Source organism: Bombina bombina, chromosome 1, assembly GCF_027579735.1.
Source record: "Bombina bombina isolate aBomBom1 chromosome 1, aBomBom1.pri, whole genome shotgun sequence".
Taxonomy (NCBI): Eukaryota; Metazoa; Chordata; class Amphibia; order Anura; family Bombinatoridae; genus Bombina; species Bombina bombina.
The window spans coordinates 1,385,975,862-1,385,989,716 of NC_069499.1; the positions used below are offsets into that span (position 1 = coordinate 1,385,975,862).

The 13,855-nt window shown below is 37.4% G+C and overlaps 1 protein-coding gene across 1 annotated transcript in view; it reads left to right on the forward strand.

Moving 5' to 3' along the window:
- The window catches only part of ITGA10 (integrin subunit alpha 10), a 203,538-nt gene that overhangs the window by 36,153 nt on the left and 153,530 nt on the right, over positions 1 to 13,855 (forward strand). Inside the window, 1 exon segment of the mRNA XM_053704493.1 lies at positions 4,619 to 4,730. Coding sequence (XP_053560468.1) covers positions 4,619 to 4,730 — 112 coding nt within the window.

Sequence of the window (13,855 nt, forward strand, 5' to 3'; positions counted from 1 at the left end):
GCCACAACTTCACAGGCATGAGCACAATGTTATATATATGGCTCACATGAATTAGCAGTCTCTTGTGAAAAGCTAATAAAAAAAGCATGTGACAAGAGGCTGTCCGTAGTGGCTTAGAAAAAGGCAGAAATTTAGAGGTTTAAATGTTATAAAGTATATTAATATAACAATGTGTTGGTTGTGCAAAGCTGGGGAATGGGTAGTAAAGATGTTATCTATCTTTTTAATCTATAACAATTGTGGTGTTTACTGTCTCTTTAAGTTAACCCCTTGCAAGACAGAAAGGGTTGCAGCACATTGTTTTTCAATGTATTGCCACCGTAACAAAAACAGAAGTTAATTTTCTATCGAAAATTGTGCTATGTGGCATATTGTCAACTGTAATGTACTTTTGAATGACATTAGAACATGGAATCTAATGATAGTAATGTTCAATAGTAGCATATCACTGTTGCCTGATACCTGTGCTGGGTCTTTCTGGTCTGATCTGGTCAAGACCACTTTTTGTTCAGTGGGTTTTCCCACAAGTAATATAATTAGACACGAAACAGGAATAAATGGAAAAAAATAGCATCGCAAACAAAAGTGCAATTATTCAATTTAGTTTTTTTTATTTTTGAGAAAAAAATCGTAGTTTACAAAATTGTATGCTGGTACAATACAAATAAGCTTTAAATGAAATATATTACTAAATGTTCCCTCCTTGCAATGACTGAAACATACTGCAAACTCTTGAACGTAATCAGCATTGCAGGACACAGTGAGCTGTCTTGTTACAGTTTAAGAGCTAAATGAGAATTCTTATGTTGGAACGCATAATATTGTTTGCAGTTAATATCCTCTTTGGGGTGACATAAGCACTGGGATCATGTATTAAAGATGACTCTGACCTACATACAGTACCTTGCCAAATTATTAGACCCGTTGGTCAAAAATAGTAATTTTGATATTCATTTCCTACTTATTCTTAGTAGTGTTGACTGATTTTTTAGTTTCGTAACCATTTCTTATTCTCTGTTAAATTGGCAACATCTGCAATACATATTTACGTGTAATTTGATGTAATATTACTAAAATATTTGGTGAATTAACAAATCTATACGGTTTTGCATATGGGGAAACTAACCGCTAGATTTAGAGTTCTGCGGCCAAAGGGGTGCGTTAGCAACGCGTGCTTTTTTTCTCCCGATTCCATCAGCCAATCAGAATTTTCCTACCTTAATTCCGATTGGCTGATAGAATCCTATCAGCCAATCGGAATTCGATGGACGCCATCTTGGATGACGTCATTTAAAGGAACCGTCATTCGGCGAGTAGGCGTCGGTAGAAGAGGATGGATCCGCGTCGGCTGGAAGAAGATGGCTCCGCTCTGCTCCGGATGGATGAAGATAGAAGATGCTGCTTGGATGAAGATGTCTACCGGTCCGGATATCCTCTTCTGCCCGGATAGGATGAAGACTTCTGCCACTCCGGATGTCTTCTTTTGGTCCATCGGTGCCCGGTTCGGTGAAGATGACTCAAGGTAGGGAGATCTTCAGGGGGATAGTGTTAGGTTTATTTAAGGGGGGGTTTGGGTTAGATTAGGGGTATGTGGGTGGTGGGTTGTAATGTTGTAATGTTTTAAGGGCTGGTAAGGTAAAAGAGCTTTTCTATTTTTATTTTAGAATAGGGTAGGGTATTTTTTTATTTTGGGGGGCTTTGTTATTTTATTAGGGGGCTTAGAGTAGGTGTAATTAGCTTAAAATTGTTGTAATCTTTTTCTAATGTTTGTAAATTATTTTTTTATTTTTTGTAACTTAGTTCTTTTTTTATTTTTTGTACTTTAGTTAGTTTATTTAATTGTATTTATTTGTAGGTATTTTATGTAATTAATTTATTGATAGTGTAGTGTTAGGTTTAATTGTAGGTAATTGTAGGTAGTTTATTTAATTAATTTATTGATAGTGTAGTGTTAGGTTTAATTGTAACTTTGGTTAGGATTTATTTTACAGGTAATTTTGTAATTATTTTAACTAGGTAGCTATTAAATAGTTATTAACTATTTAATAGCTATTGTACCTGGTTAAAATAATTACAAAGTTGCCTGTAAAATAAATATTAATCCTAAAATAGCTACAATATAATTATAATTTATATTGTAGCTATATTAGGGTTTATTTTACAGGTAAGTATTTAGCTTTAAATAGGAATAATTTAATAGAGTAGCGGTGAGGTCCAGTAGGCAGATTAGGGGTTAATACTTTAAGTTAGGTGTCGGTGATGTTAGGGAGGGCAGATTAGGGGTTAATAATATTTATTATAGGGTTATTGAGACGGGAGTGAGGCGGATTAGGGGTTAATAACTTTATTATAGTAGCGGTGAGGTCCGGTCAGCAGATTAGGGGTTAATAAGTGTAGGTAGGTAGCGGCGACGTTGGGGGCGGCAGATTAGGGGTTAATAAATATAATATAGGTGTCGGCGGGGTTAGGGGCAGCAGATTAGGGGTACATAGGGATAACGTAGGTTGCGGCGGTGTGCGGTCGGCAGATTAGGGGTTAAAATTTTTTATTAGATTGGCAGCAATGTGGGGGGGGGCTCGGTTTAGGGGTACATAGGTAGTTTATGGGTGTTAGTGTACTTTAGAGCACAGTAGTTAAGAGCTTTATGAACTGGCGTTAGCCCAGAAAGCTCTTAACTCCTGGCTTTTCTCTGCCGCTGGTGTCTTGTCGTTAGATTTCTAACGCTCACTTCAGCCAAGGCTCTAAATACCGGCGTTAGAAAGATCCCATTGAAAAGATAGGATACCCAAATGGCGTAGGGGGATCTGCGGTATGGAAAAGTCGCGGCTGCAAAGTGAGCGTTAGACCCTTTCCTGACTGACTCTAAATACCAGCGGGCCCCTAACGCTGGTTTTGACGGCTAATGCCAAACTCTAAATCTAGGCGTAAGTGACTTATTGTTAAAAAAAAGTCAGTCAAATTCGCCTGTTGAAGGCAAAAAACAAGACTGCTGAAATTGTAGGTGTATCAGATAGATGGATTTTGGAGATGGTTTCCGAGCAGGGTTTCTGTCTAACAGGCCCTCTCCAGTTTATCATCGCTGAACAGTTCTCTCGGACACCTTGATGCCTGCACACTGAATGTGTTTAGTACAGACTCTGACAGGCAGTTTCCTATTTTGAGTGCAGATATCTCGAATTCTTCTGTAAGTTCTTGGTGTGGTAATGCATAATTGGGATTTAGTTGAACACATCAGGTACACCTATAACAAGAGGAATATATGTGCAGGAATCAATCACAGCTAGCTCCCAGTAATGCATTGCAGCTACTGAGTGTCCTTTCAAAAAAGGATATCAATGGAATAAAGCAAATATAATAATAGAAGTAAATTGGAAAGTTGTATAAAGTTGTATAAAATTGCATGCTCTACCTTGAAACATGAAAGAAATATTTTGACTTTTCATTGACAGGGTATTTTGTAGAAAAATCATGAGATAAAAATGTTGTAAATCATTGTGATTGAGTCCATACTTAGAAACCACTCTGTGGTGCTTTGCGGGTATGAAGTTATATTAAGATACAGTGTAACCTTTTTTTTATATTTACTGCCCCTTTAAAAGGACATTAAACACTTTTTGGTATTGTGTAACAATTGCGTTTGTCCCATGTTCCCTAGAGGGACCAAAAAGCAAATTCTGTAACCTGCAAATGAAATAGCATTTTGGTAATTTGCAGCATTTTAAAAACATTGGTTGCATATTTTGCTTTTCTGCTTTTATCGGCGGTTTGGAGCAAGGCACATTATTTTATAAAAAATATGTTTAATGTCCCTTTAATGCTGACATTGATAGGGATTGCCGGTCCTAAAATACAATTAGAAATATGATCCAGACTATAATGTAAAATGTTTTTCATTAATCAAGGCATCTGGTCCACATAAACAAAAAAAAAGACAATGTTTCAAGTCCAAAGGCCTTAACAATTTAATTACAGACATTATTAAGGGCCTTCAGGCTTGAAGCATCTATTTTTATTGATGTGGACCCCATATTTTAATGAATAAAGATACTTGTACATTATAGAGCAGCTGAGTTCTATTTCTGAGATGTGTAGCCTGATATGGAGGATAGCTGGTATGACCTGGGGCATATTCCATCTGAGTAACCAATTCTTACACACACTATTGTGATACATTTCTATTTAGATATTGATTAGGGAATCCCTATCATTGTACAGCTGTTGATGATGTAATTTACAAGAGTACATTAACAGATTGGTTACTGATACCTACATTTATGTTATAGGGAAGCGAGTTTGGGTGGAGGGTTGTACCCCACCCTGAGTAATTGGTAGTGTGTTTTTCTTGAGGTTTCACTAAATCCCTTGGCTGTTGGTGGGACAGAGACTCTCTGTGTGCTGGTCGGTGGCAACCGCCCCTTACACACATTTCTGCCAAGGGCTGAAAACTGAAAGTACAATTTGTGTTTAACCATTTCACTTCCAAAGAATATTACTGAGCATAACATTTCAGTATACAAATACACTTCCCAAAGATACCGATTCCGAATATGAATTATACTGCATCATTCTTCTCTGCATCAGCGATTTTCACCTGTCATGTTTCTGTTCCATTTCCTAGGGAGTGTGTCAGCATTTAATATTGACACCAGAAGGCCGCAGGTGTTCCGAGGGCCAGAAGATTCTCAGTTTGGGTACAAAGTTCTACAGCATGAGGCACAGGGGCAAAAATGGTACGTTATCTCTTCATGACCCGGGCTCTTGTTTTCCTTTCACTAGCTATAACTTACTTGCCAATTCCTGTATAACACTGATGTCTTCAACTTGCCAAATAAAAAAATATTTGTATTAAAAGGAGTACTGGCCTCAGTACTCAGTCTTGTATCGTTACACAGTCCTCAGTCTTGTATCGTTACACAGGACATTTTTCAAATCTCTTCAACATTGCTGTAACATTGCTTCAATCAATGGTGCTAAATGTTAATTTGTATGTTGTATCATATGTTACTTTGTGTGTTAATTTAATTTGTGGTATATTAGAAATTGGTATTTTGTTGAATAGTACAGTATACTCATCTTTGGGGAAAGTAAGGCAAATTGTTTCACAGTATGTTTATTTTGTGACATTGTGTTAGTTTGTGAAACACTGATTTCTTACAAGGTGTGTTACATCTTTGTTCATGATGGTAATATATTTACACCATGTAGGCTGTGTGCATGTGACTCACAGCTAATACACCAGTAGGCTGTGTGCATGTGACTCACAGCTAATACACCAGTAGGCTCTGTGCATGTGACTCACAGCTAATACACCAGTAGGCTGTGTGCATGTGACTCACAGCTAATACACCAGTAGGCTGTGTGCATGTGACTCACAGCTAATACACCAGTAGGCTCTGTGCATGTGACTCACAGCTAATACACCAGTAGGCTGTGTGCATGTGACTCACAGCTAATACACCAGTAGGCTGTGTGCATGTGACTCACAGCTAATACACCAGTAGGCTGTGTGCATGTGACTCACAGCTAATACACCAGTAGGCTGTGTGCATGTGACTCACAGCTAATACACCAGTAGGCTGTGTGCATGTGACTCACAGCTAATACACCAGTAGGCTGTGTGCATGTGACTCACAGCTAATACACCAGTAGGCTGTGTGCATGTGACTCACAGCTAATATACCAGTAGGCTGTGTGCATGTGACTCACAGCTAATACACCAGTAGGTTGTGTGCATGTGACTCACAGCTAATACACCAGTAGGCTGTGTGCATGTGACTCACAGCTAATATACCAGTAGGTTGTGTGCATGTGACTCACAGCTAATACACCAGTAGGCTGTGTGCAAGTGACTCACAGCTAATACACCAGTAGGCTGTGTGCATGTGACTCACAGCTAATATACCAGTAGGTTGTGTGCATGTGACTCACAGCTAATATACCAGTAGGCTGTGTGCATGTGACTCACAGCTAATATACCAGTAGGTTGTGTGCATGTGACTCACAGCTAATATACCAGTAGGCTGTGTGCATGTGTCTCACAGCTAATATACCAGTAGGCTGTGTGCATGTGTCTCACAGCTAATACACCAGTAGGCTGTGTGCATGTGACTCACAGCTAATATACCAGTAGGCTGTGTGCATGTGACTCACAGCTAATACACCAGTAGGCTGTGCGCATGTGACTCACAGCTAATACACCAGTAGGTTGTGTGCATGTGACTCACAGCTAATATACCAGTAGGCTGTGTGCATGTGACTCACAGCTAATATACCAGTAGGTATTTGTGCATGTGACTCACAGCTAATACACCAGTAGGCTGTGTGCATGTGACTCACAGCTAATATACCAGTAGGCTGTGTGCATGTGACTCACAGCTAATACACCAGTAGGCTGTGTGCATGTGACTCACAGCTAATACACCAGTAGGTATTTGTGCATGTGACTCACAGCTAATACACCAGTAGGTATTTGTGCATGTGACTCACAGCTAATACACCGGTAGGCTGTGTGCATGTGACTCACAGCTAATATACCAGTAGGCTGTGTGCATGTGACTCACAGCTAATACACCAGTAGGCTGTGTGCATGTGTCTTACAGCTAATATACCAGTAGGCTGTGTGCATGCGACTCACAGCTAATACACCAGTAGGCTGTGTGCATGTGACTCACAGCTAATACACCAGTAGGCTGTGTGCATGTGTCACACAGCTAATACACCAGTAGGCTTTGTGCATGTGACTCACAGCTAATACACCAGTAGGTATTTGTGCATGTGACTCACAGCTAATACACCAGTAGGCTGTGTGCATGTGACTCACAGCTAATATACCAGTAGGCTGTGTGCATGTGACTCACAGCTAATACACCGTAGGCTTTGTGCATGTGACTCACAGCTAATACACCAGTAGGCTTTGTGCATGTGACTCACAGCTAATACACCAGTAGGCTGTGTGCATGTGACTCACAGCTAATATACCAGTAGGCTGTGTGCATGCTCATTCTCCTCACTTTAATACTCCATGTAACTCACTTCTATGAAATATATATATGTCTGTTCATACCACACTAAAATGTGAATAAAAAAAACTATAGAGGCGCCAAAGAGTGAGATGTGTAAAAAAAAATGTGATCTGCAAAATGTAAAATAAACAATTGCAATTATCAATAGCTGTTTAAAATGACAATTAAAAAACCTGTAGTATCTCAAAATTACAAAAAAAAAGGGATAAAAAAAATAATAAAAAACATTGAAGGTGAACCACAGCAGTATATAAACACCAATAGTCCAATAGTTACAAAAGAGTAAAAAAATAGAAAGAACGTCCACAGATGAGGATCAAGGGGTCTTACTCATGCAGAGTACAGACAGCTTTACTTGTAATGTCCAGCCAGACACTCGAGAGAACTAAAACAATGGAAAAGAAGAAGAAAGCGCCTCATAGCGTAGACTAACTTGTGTAAAGGAAATGCAAACAAAGAGATGAAATTTACTCACATGAAGGAAGGCACTAATAAGTGCAATATAGGCAGGCTGGGTCCTCAAAGTCGCCCAACAGAGTCAATCTCAACGGCATTCACAGCAAACAGCAAGGTACGCTGAAGGATAGCCACACACAGCGGCAGCACTAAATCCGTGTCAGGATACAGCCAGACCGCTTCTACAGCAGCAGCACAGGAGACATTCCGATGGAGCTGGCAAGTGGCCACACACAGCGGTGCATAGCGGCAGCACAGGATGGACTTCAGGGAGAGACTAGGCTCCCAAATAGATTCCGGTAAAATTCCAATAGGGGGATGGTGAAAGAAGTGCAGTTAATGTAATAAACAGGCACTAAAGTCTGAACAACCCCCCTAATGGTCAAGAAGTCTCAGCAGCAGAAGTTTATTTAAAAGGTTAAAAACAATTTTGCATATAGCAACGCGTTTCTCAGTGACACAGCACGTTTAATCAGGTCTACCCTATGACGTGCTTTCTTCTTCTTTTCCATTGTTTTAAAGCGACAGTCAACACCAGAATTTTTGTTGTTTTAAAAGATAAATAATCCCTTTATTACCCATTCCCCAGTTTTGTCTGACCAACACAGTTATATTAATATACTTTTTACCTCTGTGATTAACTTGTATCAAAGCATCTTCTTACAGCCCCCTGATCACATGACATTTTATTTATTATCTATTGACTTTCATTTTAGCCAATTAGTGCAGTGTCTGCCACAATCCACGGGCATGATCACAATGTTATCTATATGGTTTACCTGAACTAGCTCTCCCCTGTTGTGAAAAGCAAATAAAAAAGCATATGATCAGAGGCGGCCTTTAAGGGCTTAAAAATTATCATATGAGCCTTCCTAGGATTAGCTTTCAACTAAGAATACCAAGAGAACAAAGCAACATTAGTAAATTGGAAACTTGTTTAAAATTACATTCCCTATTTGAAACATGAAAGTTTTTTTGGACTTGACTGTCCCTTTAATTCACTTCTAGCTTCATATGCATTTTTTACTAGAAGAGACAACTTTACAATTGTTGAAAGTGAAAAGAGATCAACAAGTCTTAAAGAGGCAAATGGATTTTTTCAAAAGTAAGAATACATCAATCTCATCTCTGACGCGGGCCTTATAGACACAGCAAGAAATATGAATTTAATAAGATTGTCACACACTTTGTGGTACACTGAACTAAACCTTCAGTATGAAGGGAATACTGACCCACAGGCAGGTACTATATGGAGCAGTGTGTCAATGTATTATGCCATATTATTTGTGGAAAGGCATTTTAATTTGATGTAACTGATTCATTTTTCCCCCAGAATACATATTTGTTACAATATACTTATTTGTTAGATAAAGTGTATAGCATTTAGTAGAGAGTTCTAAGCTGTTGCCCAGTATGCTTATTTGTGTTAGGGTATGTACATTTGCTAACCAGTATGCTTATATGTGTTAGGGTATGTACATTTGCTAACCAGTATGCTTATATGTGTTAGGGTATGTACATTTGATAACCAGTATGCTTATATGTGTTAGTGTATGTACATTTGCTAACCAGTATGCTTATATGTGTTAGGGTATGTACATTTGCTAACCAGTAGGCTTATTTGTGTTATGGTATGTATATATGCTAACCAGTATGATTATATGTGTTGGGGTATGTACATATGCTAACCAGTATGCTTATTTGTGTTAGGGTATGTACATTTGCTAACCAGTATGCGTATATGTGTTAGGGTATGTACATTTGCTAACCAGTAGGCTTATTTGTGTTAGTGTATGTACATTTGCTAACCAGTATGCTTATTTGTGTTAGGGTATGTATATTTGCTAACCAGTAGGCTTATTTGTGTTAGGGTATGTAATATGCTAACCAGTATGATTATATGTGTTAGGGTATGTATATATGCTAACCAGTATGCTTATTTGTGTTAGGGTATGTACATATGCTAACCAGTAGGCTTATTTGTGTTAGGGTATGTACATATGCTAACCAGTAGGCTTATTTGTGTTAGGGTATGTACATTTGCTAACCAGTAGGCTTATATGTGTTAGGGTATGTACATTTGCTTATCAGTATGCTTATTTGTGTTAGTGTATGTACATATGCTAACCAGTATGCTTATATGTGTTAGGGTATGTCCATTTGCTTATCAGTATGCTTATTTGTGTTAGTGTATGTACATATGCTAACCAGTATGCTTATATGTGTTAGGGTATGTACATTTGCTTATCAGTATGCTTATTTGTGTTAGTGTAGTACATTTTGCTAACCAGTAGCCTTATATGTGTTAGGGTATGTACATTTGGTAACCAGTAGGCTTATATGTGTTAGGGTATGTACATTTGCTTATCAGTATGCTTATTTGTGTTAGTGTATGTACATATGCTAACCAGTATGCTTATATGTGTTGGGTATGTACATTTGCTTATCAGTATGCTTATTTGTGTTAGTGTATGTACATTTGCTAACCAGTATGCTTATTTGTGTTAGGGTATGAACATTTGCTAACCAGTAGCCTTATATGTGTTAGTGTATGTACATATGCTAACCAGTATGCTTATATGTGTTAGGGTATGTACATTTGCTTATCAGTATGCTTATTTGTGTTAGTGTATGTACATTTGGTAACCAGTATGCTTATTTGTGTTAGGGTATGAACATTTGCTAACCAGTAGGCTTATATGTGTTAGGGTATGTACATTTGCTAACCAGTAGGCTTATTTGTGTTAGGGTGTGTACATATGCTAACCAGTATGCTTATTTGTGTTAGGGTATGTACATTTGCTAACCAGTATGAGTATATGTGTTAGGGTATGTACATTTGCTAACCAGTATGCGTATATGTGGTTAGGGTATGTACATTTGCTAACCAGTAGGCTTATTTGTGTTAGTGTATGTACATTTGCTAACCAGTATGCTTATTTGTGTTAGGGTATGTATATTTGCTAACCAGTATCCTTATTTGTGTTAGGGTATGTATATTTGCTAACCAGTAGGCTTATTTGTGTTAGGGTATGTATATATGCTAACCAGTATGATTATATGTGTTAGGGTATGTATATATGCTAACCAGTATGCTTATTTGTGTTAGGGTATGTACATATGCTAACCAGTAGGCTTATTTGTGTTAGGGTATGTACATATGCTAACCAGTAGGCTTATTTGTGTTAGGGTATGTACATTTGCTAACCAGTAGGCTTATATGTGTTAGGGTATGTACATTTGCTTATCAGTATGCTTATTTGTGTTAGTGTATGTACATATGCTAACCAGTATGCTTATATGTGTTAGGGTATGTACATTTGCTTATCAGTATGCTTATTTGTGTTAGTGTATGTACATTTGCTAACCAGTATGCTTATTTGTGTTAGGGTATGAACATTTGCTAACCAGTAGCCTTATATGTGTTAGGGTATGTACATTTGGTAACCAGTATGCATATTTGTGTTAGGGTATGAACATTTGCTAACCAGTAGGCTTATATGTGTTAGGGTATGTACATTTGCTAACCAGTAGGCTTATTTGTGTTAGGGTATGTACATTTGCTAACCAGTATGCTTATTTGTGTTAGGGTATGTACATTTGCTAACCAGTATGCTTATATGTGTTAGGGTATGTACATTTGCTAACCAGTATGCTTATTTGTGTTAGGGTATGTACATATGCTAACCAGTAGGTTTATATGTGTTAGGGTATGTACATTTGCTTATCAGTGTGCTTATTTGTGTTAGGGTATGTACATTTGCTAACCAGTATGCTTATTTGTGTTAGGGTATGTACATTTGCTAACCAGTGTGCTGATTTGTGTTAGGGTATGTACATTTGCTAACCAGTGTGCTGATTTGTGTTAGGGTATGTACATTTGCTAACCAGTAGGCTTATTTGTGTTAGGGTATGTACATTTGCTTATCAGTATGCTTATTTGTGTTATGGTATGTACATTTGCTAACCAGTAGGCTTATTTGTGTTAGTGTATGTACATATGCTAACCAGTATGATTATATGTGTTAGGGTATGTACATATGCTAACCAGTATGCTTATTTGTGTTAGGGTATGCACATTTGCTAACCAGTATGATTATATGTGTTAGGGTATGTACATATGCTAACCAGTAGGCTTATTTGGGTCAGCGCTGCGGAATCTGTTGGCGCTCTACAAATACCTGATAATAATGATAATAATAATAATGGTGTATGTACATTTGCTAACCAGTATGATTATATGTGTTAGGGTATGTACATATGCTAACCAGTATGCTTATTTTTGTTAGGGTATGTACATTTGCTAACCAGTGTGCTTATTTGTGTTAGGGTATGTACATTTGCTAACCAGTGTGCTTATTTGTGTTAGGGTATGTACATTTGCTAAACAGTGTGTTTATTTGTGTTAGAGTATGTACATTTGCTTATCAGTATATTCATTTGTGACACGGTGTAGGCCGCTCCTCCTCCGGTACTAATTTATTTTGCTTAATCTGTTTTATGTAGTTGTATTTTCTACCATGAATCACTGTCATTGTGTACGCATTTTCCTTGTACAGCATCATTTGACAGTGCTTAATAATAATGTAATCATTTGTGACCCAGTGTGCTTGTGTATAGTACTTATATGCATGTTCTGTGATAATGCACATATTGTGTCACTTGGAAATGCTGCATAAAATTAGCAGAACTGAGCTCTTGTGATCCAATATACTGTATAGGACAGTTGTGTAGTTTATTGTACAGTATCTCGCTTTGTGACACATTGTAGCACTTAGCAGAACTGAGCTCTTGTGATGCTATTTATGGGGCAGTCGGGTAGTTTATTGTACAGTATCTCGCTTTGTGACACATTGTAGCAATGTGTTAATTCATTTGTACATGTATGCAACATTTTATTGAACAAGATGCTATTTTTTCACATATGGAGCTAATTTGTAGTAAAGTGTATATATTTGTATTACAGTATATCCCAGAGCTCTTGTCATATGGGTTTTCCAACATTCATATTTTTGTTTGTTTTTTACTTTTGCTTGTATCAAATTAGGCACATCCAAGAGACACATTTTAGCAAATATTCAGACATGCAGACAGGATTTCTTAGACTCACGTCATTGTTAGCCACAGTATGATATGTATAAAGAAACACAACTGAAAAACATATCATCTCTAATTTGTGTTTATCAGTTGGAAATGGAGAAATGTTATTTGACTAGAATGTTTAATCAGCATTTTATTTGTATCCGATATTTTATTTAAATTTTATTTCTTTTTCTTTTAACACAGGAATTGCCACAGATCCAGCAGCGTTAGTTGCTTGTCTCAGCTGTCTAACTAGAGCTGCTCATTGGATCTGTGGCAGATTCTCCTCTGGACCAGCAATGCTCTGCGGATCCTGGGCAGTAATTTTACTATGGGTTTATCCACTTTGCAAAACATATAAACATATAGCAATAGATTGCTGGTCTTAAAATTTACATGCTCTAATCATTATGTATTAAAGCATGTAAAAAAAATATATTATAATGGCCCTATAAAATGATGGCAAAGGGAGCCATTTAATTTTGCAACATATTTAGTAATGTAGATTTATATATGTATTTATATTCTAAAAGCAACATATTTTCATACTTACGTTACAATGTTCTATATAAATATATATTTTTAACAGGTAGGTGGTGCACCACCCTGCCCTGTGATTTTCTATTGGAACATGGGTGATGGCTGCACTACCTGCCTCTCAAAAAAAAAAAAGAAAAAAATAGTTTTTTCACAGACGGGGTGGGGCAGCGTTATTTATATATGCTGCTTTTTCATACAGTATGTATGATAGACAGTATGTGAGCAAATTGTTTCTCTTTAAATAATTTAAATGGACTATCTAATTTATTCAGTCACAGTTCAAAAGGATAGAAATAACAGGAAAATAGTTGGAAAAAAAAAATTGATTTGAAAACCAGGTCTTTGCTCAGCAGTATCTAAAAGACTGAATGTGATCCAATAGTTTCTACCTTAGTCCTGGTTAAAAGACTTAAAAAAAAAGCTAGTTTCCTCTAAACAGGTCCCAGGTGCCTTAATGAGTCTTACAGATGCAAATTATTAATGGTAAAACATCCTATAGCCCACATGTTAGGAGTGGGTGTTACTCATGGGACCAGAGCAGTATTTTATATACAAAACATTTGTCTCTGAACTGTAGGAGGACATAATCTCTCTGCCACATCTGGATTCCTAATCTGGGTTATAATGATTGATCTGCAACCTACAGTTACATATGTCTGTGTTTCCTATAAGGTGTGTGCATGTTTTTAACACAGTATACACAAAAGAATAACAGTGAGGCAATAGGTTCTTTTCTATTACAAGGTACAATACAT